Source organism: Euprymna scolopes, chromosome 31, assembly GCF_053919585.1.
Source record: "Euprymna scolopes isolate OS-2025 chromosome 31, ASM5391958v1, whole genome shotgun sequence".
NCBI lineage: Eukaryota > Metazoa > Mollusca > Cephalopoda > Sepiida > Sepiolidae > Euprymna > Euprymna scolopes.
Window position 1 is genome coordinate 29,428,790 of NC_136512.1, and position 23,992 is coordinate 29,452,781.

The 23,992-nt window shown below is 34.2% G+C and overlaps 1 protein-coding gene across 3 annotated transcripts in view; it reads left to right on the plus strand.

The window, feature by feature from the left end:
* Window positions 1-23,992, plus strand: part of LOC145255668 (RNA-binding protein Musashi homolog 2-like) — a 709,158-nt gene that overhangs the window by 15,331 nt on the left and 669,835 nt on the right. For all 3 annotated transcript variants that reach the window (XM_080114227.1, XM_080114229.1, XM_080114228.1), the window contains one exon: window positions 18,745-18,826. In XM_080114227.1, coding sequence (XP_079970353.1) covers window positions 18,745-18,826 — 82 coding nt within the window. The remainder of the gene's footprint in view (window positions 1-18,744; window positions 18,827-23,992) is intronic.

The window sequence follows — 23,992 nt, forward strand, 5'->3', positions numbered from 1 at the left end:
GCTAACTTTTCGCTGGGTCTGTTACGCGTAATATTGAAATCGGTCATTCATTCTTGTGTTTTCGAACTTTCAGCGTTATAAACGCGCAACATGGACGGACGTATTTTTTTTTATATATTATTGTTCACATTTCTCTCTTTTTTAAATCCTGCAATTGTAAGGTCTTTCTATAGCGAGAAAAAAAAATTCAGAATAAAACAGATCCGACTTCTGGGCCAGACTAAGATTTGGTTACCCCGTTGTTAGACTGGATGGAGTGGCCTGGACCGCCCCCCCCCCTCTCTCTCTCTCTCTTTCTCTCTCCCTCTTTCCACCTCTATCTATCCCTTATAATAATGAATGTGTTGGTTTTAAATTAAAGGGATTATTTGTATAGCCTGGTTTTAGGGGGTTTATGCGGAAAAAAAAAAAAAAAAGAAAAACGTTTTGCGGGATAGCCCCCACCCCCCACTTCTTTAAAAAAAAAATAATTTCATTGAATCGTTAGTAAAAATAGTACCCCCTTTTTTCTTTTCTTTTTTTGCCCGTTATAGAAAAGTAAAAATCGTCAGTCTTCTTTCTTTTTTTTTTTTTTTTTTTTTTTGTAAATATGTCCCTTTTTACTTGCTTACTAACAAAGGCAAAGTTAGACACAAGGTCGATTCGGACTTTCTCATTTCTCACAGGGAGCACTGTAGATTGGAAGAAAAAATAATTACCTTTTGTCTAAAATAATTTCTATTCGTTTCATTGCCAGAACAGATGCTACGCTTTGAATTATTTACTTCCAAGAAGAGGGTAAACAAATCCTACAATTTGGGCACAAGGCCATAAAATAATGTGGGCTGGGTACGGTGGTCCTGGTCATCCTCTATTTTATTTTTAGCTAGACGCATTATAGGCCAGGTGGGATTCATTATTAAAATGGGTTGAAGATGTAGTTCTTTAGTACAACAGAGGCACATTATAAGATGTTTCCTTTTTATTTAGGAGCACAAACCAACTAAAATACATGACTAACGGTATTCAAACCAAAAATTGCTTTTTAATCTACAGTTTTAGAGCTTCAAAATCACATTCGGATTTACCAAGTAAAAATACCGGAATTTTTTGTGTGTTCTGTTTATAATGGCATCTGCGATTATTACGTTATGGTTGTGCGAAATTTTTTAGTGATTTTGAAGCCTTGCAACTGCAGGGGGTTACTTTATTTTAGAAAGGTACTCCGGTTCTGGTGTAAAATTCAACCTAAAAAAAAGAAAATGAGTCCATTCCTACATAAGCACCGGTTCTTACTTAGAATTCAACCTAATTAAAAAAAAAACAAAAAAAAAACAGAAAAATCTTCACGGAACGAAGATGTCATATTTCAAAATTCACGTAAACTTATCAAATAGTTCATTTTTGTTCGTTGTTTATTTTTTTTTATTTTTTATTTTTTTTTAACTATGGAAATCAAATTTTATGAGTAAGCAAAAAAAACAAAACTATTTAATCACCATCTTGGAAAACAAAACGAAGGCAGATAAGTCCACAATAATTCAAACTTGCCAATTCGGCCTTGTATTGCAACCAATTTAACATTAACCGCATTATATCGTTTAACAAATATTTTCTTCATAAAAATAGTACTACTAATTACGTGATTTTTGGAGTATGACATTTCTGTTCCCTGCTGGATATATACAGCAAAGATTTTTCTGTATTTAAAAAAATTTTTTTTTTTTTTAATTAGTTTGAATTGTAAGTAAAAACCGGTGCTTCTTCTGTAAGAAGGAACCCTATCGACCCGAAAGTTTTCGATTGCAGTTTACAATTTGAAAACGGCGAAAAATAAATGAGCATACAAATTCAAAAAGGTGTGTGGGGAGGGGGGTGTAAATAAATCCCCCCCCCCCACAATATATATCCAGATTCTTATTTCTTTTAAACCTCTAAATATTTTACGGTAGTTTTTTTCTTTTTCTTTTTAATTATTTTAAAAATTATTTAAAAAAAAAAAAAAAAAAAAACATGTAATAAAGCATACCTTTTCGCAAACCTAAAATATAGGGTTGACGTAAAGATCTTAATTTTATTAACAGTTTAAACTGTTTAGACTTATATTTTTTCATTACTACCTACAATAAAAAAAAAATGTTTTAAACAAACAAATAAAAGATAAACAATTAAAAGAATCGTTTTGGACATCGGAAAATAGGCGCAATTTTTTTTTCCGATACCCCAAAAAGTTCCGATTTTTACGATTCCCGATTCTGATTAATTTTCCCTCCAGCTATATATATTTTGTGATTAGTTTCGTATAAAATCAAATAAATATATAGACATATATATATATATATATATATATATATATATATTATAAAATTCTTTACAAAAATTGATTCATATTTACCTACATGAAAATATTAAACTCGTTCTTAACATGGAAATGGATCGTTCAATTGGCTTCTTGGCCTTTTGACTAGGGACAGTGTAGTATGTGTTTTTGTGCTTAATTTGTTTAAAATGTAATTTTTTGTAAATAAAGTGTAGTATCTGTTCTGATCCTATGCTCATTCTATTCTATCTTCAGTCAGTTGAGAAGTCCTTCCAGACTGGAGCAATTTTTATTTTTGTTCCAATCCAAAATGCCTCTTTTAGGTGAGCTGGATGTTTCTTTCCCCCATTAAAAAATTTTCCAACTTTTGTCTCGTGGATGGGCAAGTATTAAATAGCAACCATGAGTCCTGAAAAAAAAAATACTTGAACAAAGTTTTCATTTTAGTGTATGTACTGTTCGACGACGGTTCGACTACTTCCGGTCTGTTCGTTAAATCGCAATTGGGAACATTCGGGTCGATATGGGTTCCATAGAAGTACTGAGAGTACCTATTTACTATGCCTCCTCACGGGACAGAGTTAGACACTAGGGTCGTTTTTTAACGTGGAAAAAAAGTTACAAAAATAAAAAAAAAATTGTTTCAGTCGTGAAGGACTGACTGCTCCTCCACCAAAAGAGAACAAAAAATGGAAGTGCAGCATCTGAAGAACAGATACTACACTTTGATCTTGTTTAAATATTTTATTGCTTTTAAAAATTTTGAAAATACAATTAAGTAAAAAACAAGATTTTTAAACAACAAAATTAGGCACAAGGCCCTACAAGAAATTTGGGAGGGGAAGGGTTCAGGGTCTTTGTGACTAAAGTGATTAAAAGTAATAAATGTAGACTTTGGAGTCTTACTCTTGACTGGCAACATTTACCAAAATACCTCATTCACTCTATGGATCTTAATCTAACTAATAAATCCCCAGCGTTTAAGAATCAAAGACATATTTACAATTTATAAACAGTTGTCTGTGTGTTTGTGTATGCATTTTTTTTTTTTTTTTTTTTTTTTTTTTTTTTTTAATTTAAATTTTGTGTGTGCATGTGTGAAAAAATAAAATTCAATTTCATTAGAAAATAAAGTTTTTGAATAAAGAGAAAGATTGTTCGTGGAGTGGGGAAAACTAATCAAGTGTTCATATCAAAAACAAAAGATAAATCCTACTGGGTTGTTAGTGAGACCCCCCCCTGTACTAATCTAGGTGACTAGACCCCCCCCCCCCACTGTTTTCCGGGGAACCGAAAACAAGCAGGGCGATCCCTAATGGGGATTGGGGGAAGATACTACACTTTGATCTTGACCAAAAGGCCAAGTCGAGTATTATGGTTCGAGTGTGCTTGGTAAACGAGAGGAAGATATAAAATTGCGAACGCGCCCCTATCGTACAAAAGATGTGATCATGAAAGATCTGGGGTCGGGGTTATTAACATCTGTTTTATATTCGTTAAAATGATAAAGTTCAACCAGATTTAATACGCGACGTTGTAGTTTCGTTTAAAAGTACATTAATTTTCTGATCGTAATTTATTTCGAGCTCGTAATAATCCTAAATCCCAAATGCTTTAGTAAGTTTATCTTATTGATGTGTCCTCCTCCCCATTCTCCTCCTCATCTGTTGAGAGATTAAACTCTTATAGCCTCGCACTTATAAGCAATAACTTAAGACCACACACACCCTTCGGGAGTCACTTTTTTTTCTCTCTCTCTCAATATTTTTTTTCTTTTTATAGTTTGGTTTTATACTTAACCAGCAGGGAGACCCCGGTGTTGCCCGGAATTAGAATCAACAAACTTGTAGCAGTTACAGAGAACTATTTTCTCCAGTGAATCATTGCCCCCTCTGAGTTCTTTGGCCACAGGCTGAGCTATTAGCTAACAGGGCGCATTGATTCATTTACTCTCTAAAAAGACTTGAGGGAACGTCACGGTCAATCAGTCAGGCCAAGCAACACCTATCCTCTCTCGTCCCCTGTCCACCAGACAAGAGAGGATAGGTTTTGTTTGCTTGTCTGAAGGTCCGATGAATCAATGCACCCTGTTAGCTGATAGGTCAGCCTGTGGCCGAAGAACTCGGGGGGGGGGGGTTGATTCACTTGAGAAAATAGTTCTCTGTAATGGCTACAAATTTTTCAAACTCTCATATTTTTACTGTAATCGAAATCAGTGGAATCGCCATTTTTTTTTTTTTTTTTTTTTTTTTTTTTTTTTCAAATTAATTGATTGCCTGCTCTAGTTTAGGGACCATCGCGGTGCACCAGGATGAAGCTTCACATATGCTTCTCCCCACTGACTTAGTCCACAGTACATTGTAGTCTACATTGCACTGTAGAGAACCTACTGTTTATTTTATAAAATTAATTTTTATATATAATGGCTTGCATTAAAGTTTAAAATGTAAAAGTCAAGTATTATGCTTCAATTGTGCTCTAAACAAACATTTATTTTGAACGCGCCCCTGTCATATCAAAGAACCTACTGGCCTTACTTATAACCAATACTTTATATATATATATACCAATACTTTATATATACCAATACTTTTATATATATATATATATATACCAATACTTTATATATACCAATACTTTTATATATATATATATATATATACCAATACTTTGCAGCTTTTCTAATTTTTGGAATTTTAATCTTGTCCAAACGCATTTTATTTCCTTTTAAAGGATTGCGTGTTGCCATTTCTTATGAGTTATGGGCGAAACAGATTCACTGATTGATATAATAATTAAGTGGTTGATGTTGTGTTATGAAACAGATACTGTCAAGAATTGTGAATGTCCACTGGATTAAAGGAATGAATTGTAAGATGGTCAACATCATGAAATTTGGAATATAGACTTTTGTCATTTATTCATATTATATATATATTATATATATATGTGTGTGTGTGTGTGTATTTATGTGAGTAAATGAAGTAGTTATATATAACTACTTCATTTACTCGCATAAATTAATATACAAAACTATAAATTTATATGTAAACAGTGCTCAGTACGTAGGTAGAGCTAGTTAGTAAGTTATAAAATATATATGGCGATTAAGCTACACTGAATATTTCGAGTTTCATCCACTCTAGGATTTTCAGGCTTATGAATCCTGAAGAATCTTTGAGTGGATGAAACGCGGAATATTCTGTGTAGCTTAATCGCCATATATATTTTATAACTTACTAATATATATATATATATAATATATATATGTATGTGTGTGTGTGTAATATATATATATATATATATATATATATATATATTTAATGTGTGTGTTGGGATGATTACAATATTTTTCCCCGATTTCGATACAATTAACGATTCTGATTCTTTATAAATCTCTAAATATTTAACTTTTTTTTTTTTTTTTTCACGATTACCATAAAAACACATGTTAGAAGTGCGGACATTTTCTCAAACGTAAAAATACACTTGTTTATTAAAATCAATAGATTTTCATTATTTTATCAGTACTATTAGCAGTAAACGTGTTTGCTTGAAACAAAATCAAATAAAATGCGAATTAAAAGAATCGTTTTTAGCACACATTTTTCTGATACCGATACCCTCAAAAGTTCAGATTTTTCTGATTCCGATGAATCGTCCCAACACTGTGTGTGTGTGTGTGTGTGTGTGTTTATATATGGTATAAACACGTTGGCATACCGGTTCTCATCAGATAACCAAAATTAAGCAACATTGAGCCTGGCTACCACCAAACAGATGACCATTTGGCAATTGTAGGTACTGCATGTGCTCTCCGCTTATCTCGACATTGTTTCCCAGTCCTCCCGAACCTCTGGTATTCAACAATGCTGAACTCGGGAGAGTTGTGGTTGGAGATTGTGCAACTCTTGTCACAAAATTCCATGCACAGGCACCCTTACAGTGGGTATCCATTATCTGTCAAGACTGAAGGAGGCTACCATATATATATATATATATATATATATATATATATATTTGTTGTTCAGTACGTACTCTGGAATAATACAATTTTTGTAATAAGATTCTCCAAAGTCTATATTTCTACTGTTGACTAATAGGACAAGGGTCTAAGTTTCCGGAGTGATTTTGTGTACCTTAGCCAAAATTTTAAATAAAAAGGGGGTTATTATTTTATTTGTATTTTTATTTGTACTCGCTAGGAGTTCTCACACTGGTCATCATCAAGGATTACTCATTGATAAAAAGCACTCGTGTTCCCAGGAGTTTCGATAAGATTACTCCTCAGATATCCAGTACGCTTAACTTCTTTCAATCCATGCATCCATAGCTCTGAGCCCCTGTAGGGGCATAAGCCATCCACAACTTTTGTAGATGCTTTAATAGTGAGGAGTTCTTTTTTCGGGGTGAGGGTACTGACCCGTCGCCGAATCTTCCCAGAAGCTACATACAGCACCTGGCCTTCCCAAATGGTCATCCATCTGGTACTGGCCAGGCTCAGCGTTGCTTAACTTCAGTGATCTGGCGAGAACCAGTGTGTCAACGTGATTGTGCAGTGCAACTTTTTTCAATAAGTTTTGTAAATGATTTTTGCATTATCGCAACAGTTCTTACCATTGATATCTCACTAACAATGATCATTGATCTTCACTGGAATTTGGATGACAATAATCCTTCCATCACCTAGTACTCTTTGTATTTATCGGGGGGGGGCGGGGTATAAAATTTGCTGTAATTTCAGTTTTCTTACATGCACTGTTTATCTATTTACTCACTAGGAGTTTTTTCACGTCATTATCAGTGATTTTTGACTGACAAAAAAACAAATGATACCCCCTGGTCTTAGAAACAAGTCTCCCCAGATTTCAATCACTCTCGATTTATAGCAACAGCCATTTACCATTTATTTCTCGCTAGTAATGACTGTTGGCTTTCGCTGGAGTCTGAGTGGCAATAAGTCTCTCCAAGTACTATCTAAGTACTCTCTACATTCTTCTAGTGGCGGTCTGAATAGTGCTCTCCTTGCTGGGTCTTTTCATCCTCCTTGACTCTTCATAGCCAATTTGTGATACTCGCCAAGACTAGTACCATTATTTTTAATTATTTTTTAAGGGATGGGTGGGGACAGTTTCAGTTGCCTTATTATAGTTACAAGTGTACACTCTATAAATAATTGAAACGTTTTTACTCAAATTATGTTTATATGTTTGTGATATGTCTAAATACACACACACACACACACATATATATATATAACTGTACGTGTAAGTAATATGTAAGTGGCTGACTATAGTCGAGGGCGACCTGAAGGCTCTTTTTTTTTTCTTTTTTTTTTTTTTAGGTGTATTTTTCCAGGCCTACTCCACTTTTTATCTTTATTTTATACTCAGCATTTAACAAAAAGGCATTAGATATCATTTTCCGAGTCTTTGGTTTGACTACCAAGGATTGAACACCGATCTCCTAACCCATTAGCAAGTACTCTTAGCATTATGCAATATCGACTGGTTAATTGTGTGTGTGTGTGTGTGTGTGCGCGCGCGCACTCGCGTGTTCACTTAATATTTGCTAATTATTAAAGGTAATTATTTTGTGTTCGCAAACGGAATAAAGTAATTTATTAATCGTAATAAACGTTATGTCACCAATTAAGATTTAGTATAACCATTGATGTCTTAAGTATTTTGCACTCGTATTCTCTTTGGACAAAGTCTACAAATTTTGTACAGCTGAGGGTTTCGACAGGTGAAAGTCTAGGCCTGCTCGGATAACTAAGCCATCACCAACGAGTGACAAAGCCCACCGAAGACTGGCCAATGTACTTGCAGCTCGTTACTACTACTAAAATATAACTCGACGGATAATTATGTATTTCAATCACTTATGTTTGTTTTTTTTTTGTTGTTTTTTCTGATCCAATACGTTCGATTTGCTTCGTCAGGTGTATTATCTGGTGTATATATTGGCTCCTCGTGAGCGTCCAAAGTAAAATGGCCTTGTGCCAATTGGCTTCAGAAAATAGGTCTAAATAATACCTAGATTCAAAAATGATAGTCATTTTTTTTTAGTACTCATGCACGTATTGATCGGTGCTGGAATAATCTTTAGAAAGCCATTCTTAACATGGGGATGGGAGGGTGTTGTGTACCAAATCTGTACTTTCATATAACGATTTAATAAAAACAGATATCGTTTAACATTAATTAAACTTGAAAATACTATTTAAAAAAATAGCGCGGATCAATAAGTGCCCTAGCACCTTTTTTTTTTTTTATGCTGACGTGTGTGTGTGTGTGTGTGTGTGTGTGTGTGTATACATACACACACACACACACACACACATATATATATATATATATATATATATATATATATATATTCGAAATAGCATAATGTAAACATATAAGGTATTTACAGCTTCTCTTCCAATTTTCGGATTTTAATCACGTCAAAACGCACTTTATTTTCTTTTGACGAATTGATTGTTGCTATTTCTTCTAATGAATTAAAGGCAAAATAAATTCACTGATTGATAGAATAATTAAGTGATTGATTTTGGGCTACGAAACAGATACTGTCAAGAATTGTAAGTGTTAGTTGAATTAAAGGAATAAATTGTAAGATGGTCAACATCATGAAATTTGGAATATAGACTTTTGTCATTCATTCACTAATATATATATATATATATATATAAAGGGTTGCCTTTTGCTTTTGGTCAAGATCAAAGTGTAGTATCTGTTCTGATGCTGCAGTGCTGCACTACACTTTTTTGGTCTCTGTTAATAAAGAAATCCTTCGTGACTGATACTATGTTACTAACCAGAGTACCCTTCCTTGGGGAGATGCCCCCCCCCCACATTAAAAACTGACCTTGTGTCTAACTCTGCTCTCGTGGGAAGGCAAGTAAAAACATACACACACACACACATATATACATATATATATATATATATATATATATATATAAACCTTCAGAATTCATATTTTATTTGCTGTGTGGTACGTCTTACACGTTTTTCGTTGAATCATACAGATTGGCCACACACCATCAGACCTATAAAAATCAATAAGAAAAAAATTAGTTTCTTTTCTTTGCTGATAAAAAAGGGAGCCTTCGAGTTGCCCGCGACTATGGTCGACCAATTCGTTTTTTTTTTTTTTTTTTTTTTTTTTTGTGAGAAACGTGAAAAATAAAAGCTTATTTTCTGGAAATAATTTATTCGAATCGGATTGAACGGATTCTTCAGGCCAACAATTTCAGTTGTATGTTGGATGGAACCGAATTTGGTTGTTTGTGATAATAGATAGTATTAGTGAATCCCAAAGTGCTCAGTACTATAAAAAGTAGAGCAGCTAAAACAATATGTTGCATATAGTTTATATCGGCGTTCATTTCGACTAAACTGACTCTTAAAGGCCAAATAACTGAACAAAATAAATTTATTGATTTTTTTTTTTTTTTTTTTTTTTTTTTTTTTTTTTTTTTTATAGATATTTGTTTTCGGTTTGTCGTGAACATGTTTGTCATGTTATTTCATAGAAATTTGTTAAATTCTTTGTTTGGAAGAGTAAAAAACAAATAAAAGATTTCATATTTTTTCACTTTCTTTTTAATTTCTTTTCCTCTTTTTTCCTTTTTCTTTTTTCTCACTTTTCTTTCCCCCCTTTTTCTTTTGCCCGCCTTTTTTCCTCCACCCCTTTCGTTTCTCTTTCCCCTCCTCTTTTTCATCTATTTTTTTTTTCTCTTTCCTTGCTGTTTTTTTGTGTTTCTTTTCTCTTTCTTCTTTTCGTCCCTCTTGCTTTCTCTGTCTCCCGCTTTCTTTCCTTCCATTCCTTTCCGAATGACAAAACGACTGCTTTGAGAGAGAGATCCTTATAAAATATAGGACATTGGCAATCTTTGTCCTAAAAAGAAAACCTGTCAAAGGCGAAAGGTGGCAGCCGTGGGTTGGATTGAATCGAGAGAAAAGATCGTTTCTTTTCTTTCTTTTTTCCCCCGTTTCTCCCCCCCCTTTTTTTTTCTTACAAAGATTCTATTCTTTCTTTACCATGTTCTGTATCCAAAACAAATAAAGGAAAAAAAAAAAACGGAAAACGCAAAACATCCCACTTGCATCCATAGCACTGTCTTCTCCCTCCTCCTCCCTTCTTCCTACCACCATCCTTATACTCGCATTGTGTAATAATAATAACATTGAATTCTTATTCATTTAAGAATTTATTACACATTGAAGACCTCCACAGCAGGAATAGCAGTTTCCGTCCGCGTAGAAGCCGCAAAATCAAATGATAGTTAAGAATTTTCATAATTTCATTGAATCTGCTTCTTCTGATTTCTCTCCGTTAATAAAATTGCACGGCCATTTTGTGCGCGCACGCGTGATTTAGTTGCTACCTAACTTTTCTAAATTAATTGCACATTGAATCATTTCGAATTACTTGTTACCAACCGAACATTTATTGGAATTAAAAAAAAAAAAATGCGATAAACGGAACAATTGTTTTTTTTTGTTTTGTTTTTTTATTATTATTTTTTTATTTAATTACGACATTGAATCCATCAGAATGAATTTCTATTTATTCGTAAACCATTCGATCATGTAAATATTCACTTAATGTATCCACTATTGTTGGCTAAAACGCTAACCGGCCATTTATAGAAATTGCAACAGAAGTAAAATGGAAAGATAGAGAAACGCCACACGAAACCGAGAAAACCGAGACCGCAAAATTGTTAGTTAACTATTCCCCACCTCACGCACACACGGATACAAATTGTAGCGTCGGCATCGACTGGCATCGCACTAAGTAGTCGAGAAAGATGGAAAGACAGAGAGAAAACACCAACCAGACCTCCACTGGATGTGCGAAGAGGATGGGGACCTATTGCCACTCAAATTCAAGTGATAACCAGTGGTCATTGCTAGCAAGAAGTCGATGGTAAGCGTCTGTTGCGATGATGCAAAATCTTTTGCAATGGTGAGCGAAAGGAGCTGCAGAGTAGTACTGGAAATCTGGGGAGATATATTGTTACCCAGACTCCAGGGAACACCCGGTTGTTGGTAGTAAGCAATCTCTGATGATGACCTGTGAGAATTCCTAGTGTGTACATAATAATAATGGTATCTGGCTTTCGGTCTGTTAACTTCATAATGAAAGTGTAGTATCTGTTCTTCAGATGTTATACTTCAATTTCTTATTCTGTCAGTGGAGGAGCAATCCTTCACGACTGAGACAATTTTTAATGTTTGTTTCTTTTTCCACGTTAAAAAAACGACCCTGGTGTCTAGCTCTGTTCCGTGGGGAGGCATTGTAAATAGGAACATTAGTTGAGGTTCCCGCCTCAACAATCAGTCCGACAGAAACTAGACGTGTGTGTGTGTGTTTCTGTCGGACTGGTGCAAAATGTTCTGTGTAACCCTAGGAAGTTAACCCTCCCAGGCCTTGCCTCCCGGTTTTCAGGAGGAACAAGTTTATCGCTTGTTGTCTAAGGCGCCCTCACAAGGGAATGCTGACGAGGCTACTCTGGCATATTTTTGCAAGGCTGAAATGCTCCTTTTGGAGTACTAACTCATTTTCCCACCTTCCGACCTTGTCACATCCTCTCATGGTGGGAGAGAGATAAATATCTTCCTTCGGGCTTAGATCCAAGTGTAGTATCTGTTCTGAAGCTACACTTTTTGTTATTTTGTCCTTAGTCAGTGTATGGGGGAAACTCTTCTATACTAAAGCAATTTTTTGTTTTTGCCTACTGACAGTGTGTCCCTTTTTGGGAGCTGGTTTTGCCCCCACCCACCCCCACACACACATTAAAAATGACCTTGTGTCACATTTTGTTCTCGAAGGGAAGCAAAACATACAAAAAGATAAATTACTTTTTGATCCTTCGCAATGTGAATAGAACTTGAACGCATTTAGATTGTCGAATAGTAAATACTTTGCGGTTTTAAAATGTCTGCATTTATGTTCACCTGCTCTTGGTCCACTGGTTTAAGTAACAGGGATTAAAAAAGTCTTAAAAAAAAAAAAAAGCAGATGATAGTAATATTGTAAACGCCCGTCCAGTTTCTAGAAACAATGGATGCCCCTTTGTAAGAGTGCCTTCGCGATTGTAAAGCAGACGTTGCGCAATCACAAACCACGCTTTTCTAAATCCGCACAGTGATTCAAGTGAAAATGAGTCTAAGACGACTGGAAACACAGCAGAGATAAGCAGAGATCTCGGCCACATACAGCGCCTATTCCCAAATGGTGACCCATTTTAGTACTTACAAGCTCAACATCGCTTAACTTAGTTGATCTAACACGAACCGGCGTGTCAACGTGATTATACTGTATACTGATAATAGCGACTTTGATACTACGCATGCTTATACCGTTGTTGAGTGTGTAGGCCGATAATAAATGTTGGTTGCTGTACAGAATTTCACCTAATTAAAAAAAAAAAAAAATGCAGAAAAAATTGTTCTGATGCACGTACCCGAGACGGAACGAAAATGCCATATTACAAAAATCACGTAAATTGATAAAGTACATTTTTTTAATACAAAGATTTTTCTTTTCTTTTTTTTTTTTTTTTTTTTTTACGATTGTAATAGTAAATTGTATTCATTGCAAGGCTGATTTTGATCTCTTTAGTTCGAATTTAGTTGTATCCCTTTATTTAAAACAATATGGCGTACCAAAACAAACCGTCGCTTACACTTAAAATTTGAAATATCATATTCCAAAAATCACGTGAAAGTTATTTGTTTACGGACTAAATAAATGTATAAATTGCTCATCTCGAAAAGGATTCCAATAATAAAATAAGTGTTTTTTTTTTTTTTTTTTTTTTTTTTTTTTTTTTTTTTTTTTTTTAATTATTTTTATAACTAAAAACAAAAAACCTTGGTCAATTTATTTTGGAATATGACATTTTAGTTCGGTGACGGGTAGGTGCATGATAAAGATTCTCCTGTGTGTGTTTGTTTTTTTTTGGGGGGGGGTTATTACTTTTTTACAAAAAACAAATGCTTGGAGAGAGTGACACATGAAAAATTTTGTTTTGGGGTAAGTACAGATACGGGAAAAGCCGTTAATCTTTAAAAATGGCAATCTTTTACCTATCCGTGTATGTTGTGGGGGTCGACGCGTTTCACTTGTGGTGATAGCGGTAGGGTAAAGCAACGATGCCCATGTATATAGGTCATTTCTTCCCCCCCCCTCATTCTTTTGGTGGGTCGAGGGTTAAGGTTTTCTTTTAAATAAAACATTCAGTGTAGGTCGTCGATCCGTACGCGGGTAGTGCTTTCTCTGTTTCTTTCTTTTTTCGTTCGCTTGTGGTCGAGGCGCGCACTTGGTGGAACGATAAGAAATCGTTCTTCCTAGCGTCTCCGATCTATAAAGGACAATTATTTATAAAAGAAATCACGGGTCGACTTCGACTACTTCGACTTGTAAATACAGTATTAGTAGTAATATTTATGAATAGTAGTGGTAATAGTTATCCTTATGATAATAGTACGAAAATTTCTTTTAATAGTAATAATAATAATAATAATTATAAGGATAAAAATAACCGTAATAATAATATAAACAAGTAGTGGCAATAACGTTTATTATACTTGTAGGCGTAATGTTAATGATGGTAATTATAACGATACAATTAACCGTGGTACCCCAATAAAAACAACCGTTTTTAATAACCGTATTTAATAATAAATAATAGTGGTAAAAATGATAATTGAATGAGTAATATAGATAGTAATGATAATTATAATGCTACAAATAACCTTGGTAATAATTTTAAAAAAAACATGGTAATAATAATAATAAATAGTAGTGGTAATAGTGATTTTATAATCGTGGGAACAATATTAATAATAATGGTAATTATAACGATGCAATTAACCTTGGTAATAATTATAACAGTGAAAATAACCGTGGTAATGATGATTATAATTGTATGAGTAATGTTAATAACGATGGTAATTACGATACAAAACACCGTGGTAATAATTATAACTATAAAAATAATAGCGGTAATACTAATAATATTGAATAGCAATCGTAAATAATAATTAGTTGTGGTAAGGGCAACTAAGATGACTGTGGTAATAGTATTAATGGTGGTAATAAGCATAATAGTCGCTATAATTATTATAATTATTATTGTTGGCTAAGTGGTTAACGATACAGACTGAAAACCTGGGTTGCTAAGTTCGAATGTTGTTCGTTCCATCGAAACAACTTTCATCAAATGCACGCTTGACCTTGTGTCTAAAGGGAGAATAAATTGGTACCTTTTATTTATTTATTTATTTATATATATATATATATATATATATATATATATATATATATATATATATATATATATATAATTAAAAATCAATTTTAAAAGTTCTGGTAATTGTGTTTGTTTGTGTGTACGTGCGTGCGCGCGACTTTTTCGCTAAAGGCAAATCACATTTCGTATTATTGGAATAATGACGTAATCTCTTCCCCCTTCTCCTTCGGAAACTCCAGGGTTGACTTACCTCAGAAACGAGAAAAATAAAAATAAAAAGCTACAAAACTGATGGTGATTCTAAATTATAATTAAATAGTTTGAGTTATTCGCAATGCCGGAATTTTACTTAAACGTGTGTGTGTGTGTGTGTGCATATATAAAAGTAAATAAGTACGTCTCATGGAAAATAAGGGCGAGATATATATATATATATATGAGCTTATAGCTCTTTAAAAAAAAATTTTTTTTAGCGGAAAAAAAATAAAAATAACAGCGTTTTAAAGTGGTTAATATTGCTAAAAAAAACGCCAACAAATATATATCCTTGAGCCCCTGGAGGGGCATAAGCCATCTATGACTTTGTAGATGCTTTTATAGAGTTCTTATTTATTTTCGGGATGCAGGTGCTGGCCCCAAGCCCAACCTTCTCAGAAGATCCATATAGCGCCTAGTCTCATGGTTACCCAATCTGGCCAGTTTCAACGTTGCTTAACTTCGGTGATCTGGCGAGAACCGGTGTGTCCACGTGATGGTGCTGTACGTATATATATATATATATATATATATATATATATATATATATATATATATATATCGAACATAGAGCTGCTAATTTTTCTTAATTATTCCGTCCGTAATCCTGCTGATTGCTGCCCGCCTAACCAAAACGAACCCCCGTTAATAAGCATTTCCGATAATTGTTTGAAAATTAAGCTTATTTATTTACTTACACGAAATCTGTTAATTCTAATTGATGAAAACGATTACTTCAAAAGGAACCACAACGGCCTTTTTATTATTTACTTAACGTCCCATCTATAATGAGATGGGTGCGCATCTGACCTGAAGAATACCGTCGCGACCGTTATAATCGGCCGTGCAGAGTTCGAACTTCTATGTGGTTATCGGCTGTGATCACTTGCGCGCCAAAACTGTTGTGGGGGGGGGTAGTATGACCCGACAATTTTTTTTTTCATAAGCAAAGTATACGTAAGAAAAATAGGTGTACTTTCCTCCGATTGCGAGTGATATAAAATTAAAGTGGCGGTGGAGGTCTAACACCATACTGTGAAAGATAATTTTAGTTGTAGTACTATTAATAATACCACGACTACAACCTCCACCTGTGGTTAACATTACGGATTGAAAATCTGGGTACGCCAAGTTCGAATTTTGGTCGTTCCACCGAAACCCTTTCATCAAACCCACGCATGACATTTTTTGTATGTTACTAGCGACTAATTAAAACAATTCTGTTTGAACAAAACTTTGATTCCAACTCCGTCCTAGCACTGAGGAATATTTTAGTATGTATTTTTCTTTTTTTATTATCTATAATATATATCTCGCCTGTCTGTTTAAATGTATGTATGTATGTACGTTTGTATGTCTGCCTAAAACTTTTGACAGAAGCGACGGATTTTCACGAGATCGTAATCCTTTTGAAGTTCGACCCTTCGGCGGACAAATATAGAAAAAATTGGTTAAAAACATTAATTCTTTCATCCTCAACTCTGCACTTTTCTACAGGGATGGGTCGCTTTTTTCGCCGATATTTTGGAAAGTCATCCCCTCTTTTCGATTGACTGGCCTTAATTTAAACATTTAAGTTCCAAACTTCCTGTTTGGCAATGGGCGCAACGGCAAAGACGTCACTTTTTTTCACGTTCTTTTCCTTCTTCGCGGTACGGGATCGAGCCTGCCTATTACCACATTTTTTTTTTTTTTTTTTTTTTTTTTTGCTCAACAAACACACCCAAACACTCGGGCAACGCCAGGCACCCAGGCCAGATAAAATATATAGGAAAAAGCCTTATAGAAACAAATGTTGATTAAATTAACTTTGGTTTAATTGCGTGCGTGTATGTGGAGAAAAAGATGTGGATAAAATCCAATAAAATGTTGAGAAAATGTGAAAATTCTATTAAAACTGTAATATATATATATATATATATATAATGTGGTGGCCCTAAAAAATGTCCCCCAACTCTAATTTGCCCAGTTTCGTAGTGTTTTGTCCGAATGAAATGAAACTTTGGTTATAACTAGCTTATTATATTCAAAACATCACATCAAAACACTAGGGTCTTTGACCTTTTTTCTCCGTTGACTGTAAAATGCTCAGAAAAACAATTGAATGTCCTGTTTTTTTGTTTTTTGAGGGAGGGGTCACCCTGTATGTATGTGTGTGTGTATATATATATATATGTGTGTGTGTGTATATATATATATATATATATATTAGAACTTTGGGATATGGTGGCCCTAGGATAGTTTTTTTTTTTTTTTTTTTCCAAGTTACGATTTGGAATACAATGTCTTTCCGGCCCCTGGTTACGATATTTGCCCCACGTTACAGTGTTATGTTATTTGATTATATACATGTGTATTATATACATGTGTATTGTATTTTGTTACTAATTTTTAATATGTACTGTATAAAATTGTGCTTTGGCCCCGCCATACGGCGATTTCACCTTACGATCCCAACCCCGGAACAGATTAATCCCGGGTTTCTATTATATATCCCGGGTTTCTACTAGCAGGGAAACCCAACGTTGTCCGGCATGAGGATCAACGAATGTTCAACAGTTTTATTGTTATCGAAATCGGTGAAATCTATTTTGTAATAAAATCGATATGATTGCCTCTGTAATCCGATAGTTGCACAAACCTCCCCGTAGTGACATAATCCACAATACATTGTAATCCGCATTGCACTGTAGAGAACCTACTGTTGCTTTTATAGAAATTTTTTTTTTTTTTTTTTTTTTTTTTTTTTACAAAGAATAAAATCAGTATATGCTGCTGCTAAACTCTGTCTGGAATCCTTATTCCAATTTTGATCACTAACCATTTAATGATTTTTATTCAATAAAATGTCGGACATTCAATGTTTTAATCTTAAGAAATTCAGATTGTATTGTGACTCTGGATCAAATTTAATGCAAATCTGCAATATTTGAATTCTTATTATGCACCCCTCCCCTAAAAATGCTCTTACACCCCCACCCCCTAAATCCCCTTTTAAATAACTGGAAATTGAAATTTATTCACGAGGGGGGGGGGATATGCTTCATTAAATGATTTCAGTAAATGTCTCGATACGTACGCTGCCATTCACCCAATAATTGCTACATATATATTTAGACCGTAACCCACATAATTGAATACGGTGAATGCAAATTATAATAAAAATAAATAAAATCGATAATATTACGTCAAGTGATGGATGCAAATGGATTAAGGAAACCTTGTGTAATCCTGGACAACGCCGAGTCCTTATTAATGACCCCATACAACGATAACTTCGTTAGCTTTAGATTTCAGAAGTTTGAAAGTAAATTGCAAGATTGGATAATTGAGATGAAAGAGAAGAATTTCTACCGTCTTTTCGTCGGTCAGCAGACTAATTGTTGGATGTATATGTGATGTGTGTACATGTGTATGTGATGTATATGTTGTGCGTGTGTGTAATGTATGTATATATTGTGTGCGTGCTATGTATATATGCGTGCTATGTATGCCCCCCACATATGTATATATTTCTCTACTTACCGCAAACAACCAAATTTAGTGATGTCGTGCGCGCATATATATATATATATATATATATATATATTTATATTTAAGCGCAATTGTTTGAATCTCCTTACACTTGGTTTACCGGGTATATTTTCCAACTAGCTTTTGTTTGTGTGTGTGTATTTACATCTGTCCGCATGCAGTCATCCAATTAACTCACTCCCACATCCACGGTAGAGCATAGGTCCGAACACACATACACAAATATTGATTACCAAACTGAACTTCCCGTCATAGAAATCGATTAGCTTAAAAGTCCTGAAATATTCTGTCGTATGTAATTTACAGCACACTCGCAATTCAATGTCCGAAACTTACGACAGCATAATAACCCTTTTTTTTTTAATCTTTTAATTTACAGATGGTCTCAGGGAGTACTTTGGAAAATTTGGAGAAATAAAGGAAGCTATGGTCATGAAGGATCCGGCAACAAAACGTTCACGGTAAGCGATTTTTTTTGTTATCTCTTAATCTTAATATCTTATGTCTACCTCACCTCTAATCCTACCCCTATAAAAAAAAAAAATCGGGAGAAAAGATTATATAAATTATTTAATTGGAATTCATTATTGAGATGAATATTATTTATTAATTTGTTTATTGCAAACTGTTATCCTCATCTTTCTTAGTTGTTTTATGACGTTTCAGCCAACTATTCCTCTGGCCTTCATCAAGTGGTAACCACGATGGGATAGGAACTCTGAATCTCCTAACTGCATAGTTGTTGTCGTCTCGCCACGTTTTTGGCCAAGTAAGCCTCTGGCCGGCTTTGGGTAGGATTGAAACCACTACCCGTGTAATAATTAATTAATAAGTAAAACAGAACTAGTTTATAACTTTTATTTATTTATTTTAGCGTTGTTGGCACTGTACCTTCCCCCACGAAATCAAATTAGACACAAGGTCGTTTTTTAATGTGGGAGGGGTGGGAACCCAGCTCCCCCAAAAAGGGGGCACTCTGGCAGTGTCTAAATAAATAGCAATTGTCTGATATGAAGGGTTTTCCCCACATTGACAAACCTAATTCACTTCAAAACCTCCCAGATCGGAAGACTGAAAAAAAAAAAAAAAATTGCTCTCTTTAACTTGATCCCATCTATGAACGAGCTTTTAAATGCCGTTTGAAAATTTTTTTTTTTTTTTTTTTTTTTTTTTTTTTAGGGGGGGGGGAATGAATCCAAGTCGTGTTCTGTCCCTTCTCATGATGTTAACTTTAGGCGATCTAGATCTCTTTGAAATATTTAATAATCCCAGGAAGCTAGATCAGGGGAATATGCAGGATGAGGAAAAATTTACCAACCCAAAAACTCCTAGGAGATCTTTGGTCAATAGTGTTGTGCCAGGACGAGCATTATCATGATGGAAGATTACTCCATTTCTGCTGACAAGTCATTTTTGGATCAACATGAGTGAGAAAATATGAAAGATGCTTGAATAATGTAAATATATATATATATATATATATATATATATATAAATTAATCATGACGATATGTTTTAAGTAATAATATGCATAAAATAAATTGCAATCGTTTTAAAATGCCCTTTACAAATCGGTAAAAACTTTTTGCATCGACCTGATATTTTTATCTCTCTCTCTTCTCTCGCTCTTTCTTTCGCTCTTTCTTTCTTTCGCTCTTTCTTTCTTTCGCTCTTTCTTTCTTTCGCTCTTTCTTTCTTTCGCTCTTTCTTTCTTTCGCTCTTTCTTTCTCTCGCTCTTTCTTTCTCTCGCTCTTTCGCTCTCTCTTTCGCTCTCCCTCTCTCTCACTGTCTACCTGTCACTCTGTCTCTCTACCTGTCACTCTGTCTCTCTACCTGTCTCTCTACCTGTCACTCTGTCTCTCTGTGTCTCTGTCTCTCTCTCTCTCTCTGTCTGTGTTTGTGTCATTCCGATGGCATTCATCCCTAGGTGGGTTGACTCAGCCTTCTCCGAAGGAAGGAATGTCAAGTGAATATTCAATTCACAAACAGTGCTCAATCACCTGCATCTGTTTCTCTATCGATGTATCTGTCTGTTTACCTGTCTTTATATCTCTCCTTCCTACGCTAGCTTTATCGTAGTTAACTTTGTTATATTAAAAACATTTATTTAATTGCAATCGCATCGTTTTTTGCAACGAACTTATCGAACCTGTTCCAAGTGAAAAAAATCTCGGGGGTGGCAATGAAATCGCGTCGCACCCGCTTACTTAGATCGCATTCAATTATTTGTTTTCAATTCGAATCTCCTCTTGGTTACATCACGTGTGTGCATGTCTGTTTTTTTTTGTTTTTATTTTCGGTATTCATGCACTTATTGACCCGTGCTGAAATAACCTTATTTAAAAAGCCATTCTTAACATGGGGAGAGGAGGGTGTTTTGTACCTATTCTGTACTGTAACCTTACAATTGAATTAAAAAAAAAAAAAAACTTGAATTAAACTTGGAAATACGATTTAAAAAATAGCGCGGATCAGTAAGTGCATTTTTTTCTTTTATTTTTGGGGTGGGGTACGTATTTCTCTCCCTTCATTTCGATTTCAATTAAATCAAAACTCGAGATTCGAAATTATGACTACTAGCGGAGAGACCCGACGTTTCCCGGGATTGAATGATGATCAACGAATGAATATTTCACTCATATTTTTATTGTCATCGAAATCCGAGAAATTAAATGCAATAACTTAGTCCAAAATGTTATTCTACATTGCATTCTTGAGAATTTACTGTTTCTTTTATAAAATTGTTTTATATAAACTTTTTTGCAATCAACGAAAAAAAAAAAAACCTTAAGAAATTTATGTGCAAAGGTTGAACCTACAGACTACGTCATGCAAAAACAAAAAAAAACAAAAAAAAATGCTATCAAATTACCCACAGTAGAATTTTCACGGCCCGTTGTTCTATCATTGTGGTTAAGCGGCGACATGGAAAAAATGGTTTTACCGTTGATAGATAAATTAAAATAGCGGTTTCGATTATCGGTAATTATCGGGGCTATTCTGAGACAACACTTAACTAAGATTACTCCCAAACTTATACACAAATGCTGTGTAAATTTTAAAGAAAATCTGTTCAACCGTTTCGGAATATATAGGGAAATTTGTCTGTCTCTCACTCTCTCTCTCTCTCTCTCTCACACACACACACTCTCACTCTCTCTCACACACAGTTACATTTATATAATTGTAGAGATAATTTGAGAAAAAAAGGCCAAACTAAAAAACAAAACTAAAAAACAAACCCAAAACAAATTCCAAACTCTCATTGTCATATATGTATCATTGGTGCTTGTATATGTTGGTGATCTTTTAAACCAAAACTTACGTGTCATGTCGTAATTAGTATAAATTCCAAAAATTACGAAAGATGATCCAGTAAGTGAGAGATGTATTTTAAACAAATGAAAAAAAAAATCATCCACTACTACGTTCTGGAATGAGTTGGCTTAACGGATCCTTAATTTATGTTTTAATGTGGAAGAGATGTGCGACCAATTCAGTACGAAAAAACTGCTTTTCGTACTGAATTGGTCGCACAACTCTTCCACATTAAAACGTACAATAGATTTTATATGTATTTGTAATTATTTTTCTATTGGATCATTTTTCGTAATTTGCGGAATTCATACTTATTTCGACATGTCATGCAAGTACGTAAGTTAGCGTGTGTGTGTTTACGCTATTAGTTTCGTTGTGTTCGAGTTGATGAAGCAAACACGTTCCTTATGAAATGAAAACCAATGGATTTTTATGTATACTTTTTAGGGAGATATATGAGAGGGATTGATAAAGATATACATATATATATATAAAGATATGTGTGTATGTATATATATATATATGTGTGTGTGTGTGTGTGGATATATGTAGATTAAACTAAATAAGCAAAAATACATTAAATCAAAACTCAAGTTTACAAACGTTATTGTATCGCTCAATGACAAAGAAGTCGTTAAATCGGGATATTACAGTGAAACCCTTTGACTTTTTTCTGATTTCCCGATGTAATCAGGTGCTCGTGGGTGGGTGAGTGCGTAGGTGTATTTTCCTCGGATAATCGAACGAGCAACAATGAAACTGTGGGTTCGTATACAACGCAAATCAGCAAATAAATAATTGAATATAAGTACACTTTAATTTTTTTTTTTTTTTCATTTAATAAAAGAATTGTGTATTAATTCAGTCATTGGAAAATACACGTCATATATTTCAGCGCTTGACAGTTTATCTATACTTGAGTGTGTGAGTTTTGTATGCGTGATTTTGTGTCAATCTTTTGTGCCTTTTTTTAAATTATTCATATATATATATATATATATATATACTTGGTCTCCTTTTTGAAAATTAAATGTTAAATCTTCTTAAAGGGGGTTTTAACGTTTTATTAATTCTTTGTTCTTATACAGGGTGACCCCAAAAAAACAAAAGCTAAGTGGAGGCCATCTAGAGCTTATGCTGTAGAACGGAGAAAAAAAGGCCGAACACCCTAGTGTTTTGATGTGATGTCTTGAATATAATAAACTAGTTATGACCAAAGTTTCATTTCATTCGAACAAAACACTAAGAAACGGGGCCTAATTAGAGTTGGGGTCCGTTTTTTTTGGGGGGGGGGTCACCCTGTATATGGGGGAATTAAAGAAGAGAATAAAATCGATTATTTAAGAGGAGACTTATAGGTATAATGCAAAGCTCAACAAATTGTTTTATAGCTTATATCTTCTTCGGGTGTCGTCGCATATTCATGCCATAAATAAAATCATGGTTAGTGTTCTCCATAGGCTTCGGTCCATTACTTGTTTTCAGAGTCCGGTGGTGCTGTTGACATCCATTGCCCTGCACATCCGATCTAATATCCTTATCCTTTCTCTGGCTCTCTTCCCGTCAGTTTCGTTCTCCAAGATGCTTATATAGAAATCTATAACGAAACAAAATAAAGGTATAAAACTATATGCTAATATATATTTATTCAGCAATCGTATACATCAATGTAGGTTAAGTGGGAACTCTTTATACCATGGCATTTCGAAGCCTAATGCTTCTCATCAGAAGAGTAGTGAAGATGCTAGGTAACATAATAGGGATGCGACGTCTAGCTATAGCTACATTAGGAGCGTAATAAAATATTGATGCTGTTTGGGAAACTAAATTGATCTCTATGCTATAAGAGGAGTCTAGCTTTTATTATATAATGCAGGTAGGTGTATAGCGTATCTGCTATGGTGGCTTTGATATGTGGTGTACAATGTGCGTGATTAAACTCTCGGGAAGAATATATGGTAAGTTAATTGAAAGAAGATGCTTATTTAATATGTATTAATGGATTATAGTTATGAAACTAGGGGGTTTATGCTATGTAGGTATATTTTCGAAGGGGGGGGGGTATCTGAAATTAAAACAGTACTGGAAAGAAATATAAATTATAAGGAATAATAGTAATGTAATACATGTGGGGGATAAATTATAAGGGATACAATTTATAAAAAAAAAATTTTACATGAGTAAACTAGAGGATAAAAAGACGGTAGAATAAAGGAAAATACAAAGGACTATGGGATAAATAGATATAAGAATTATAGAGCAATAATAGATAACTAGCAGGACCTGTGGAAATTCCACAGGGGACTCAT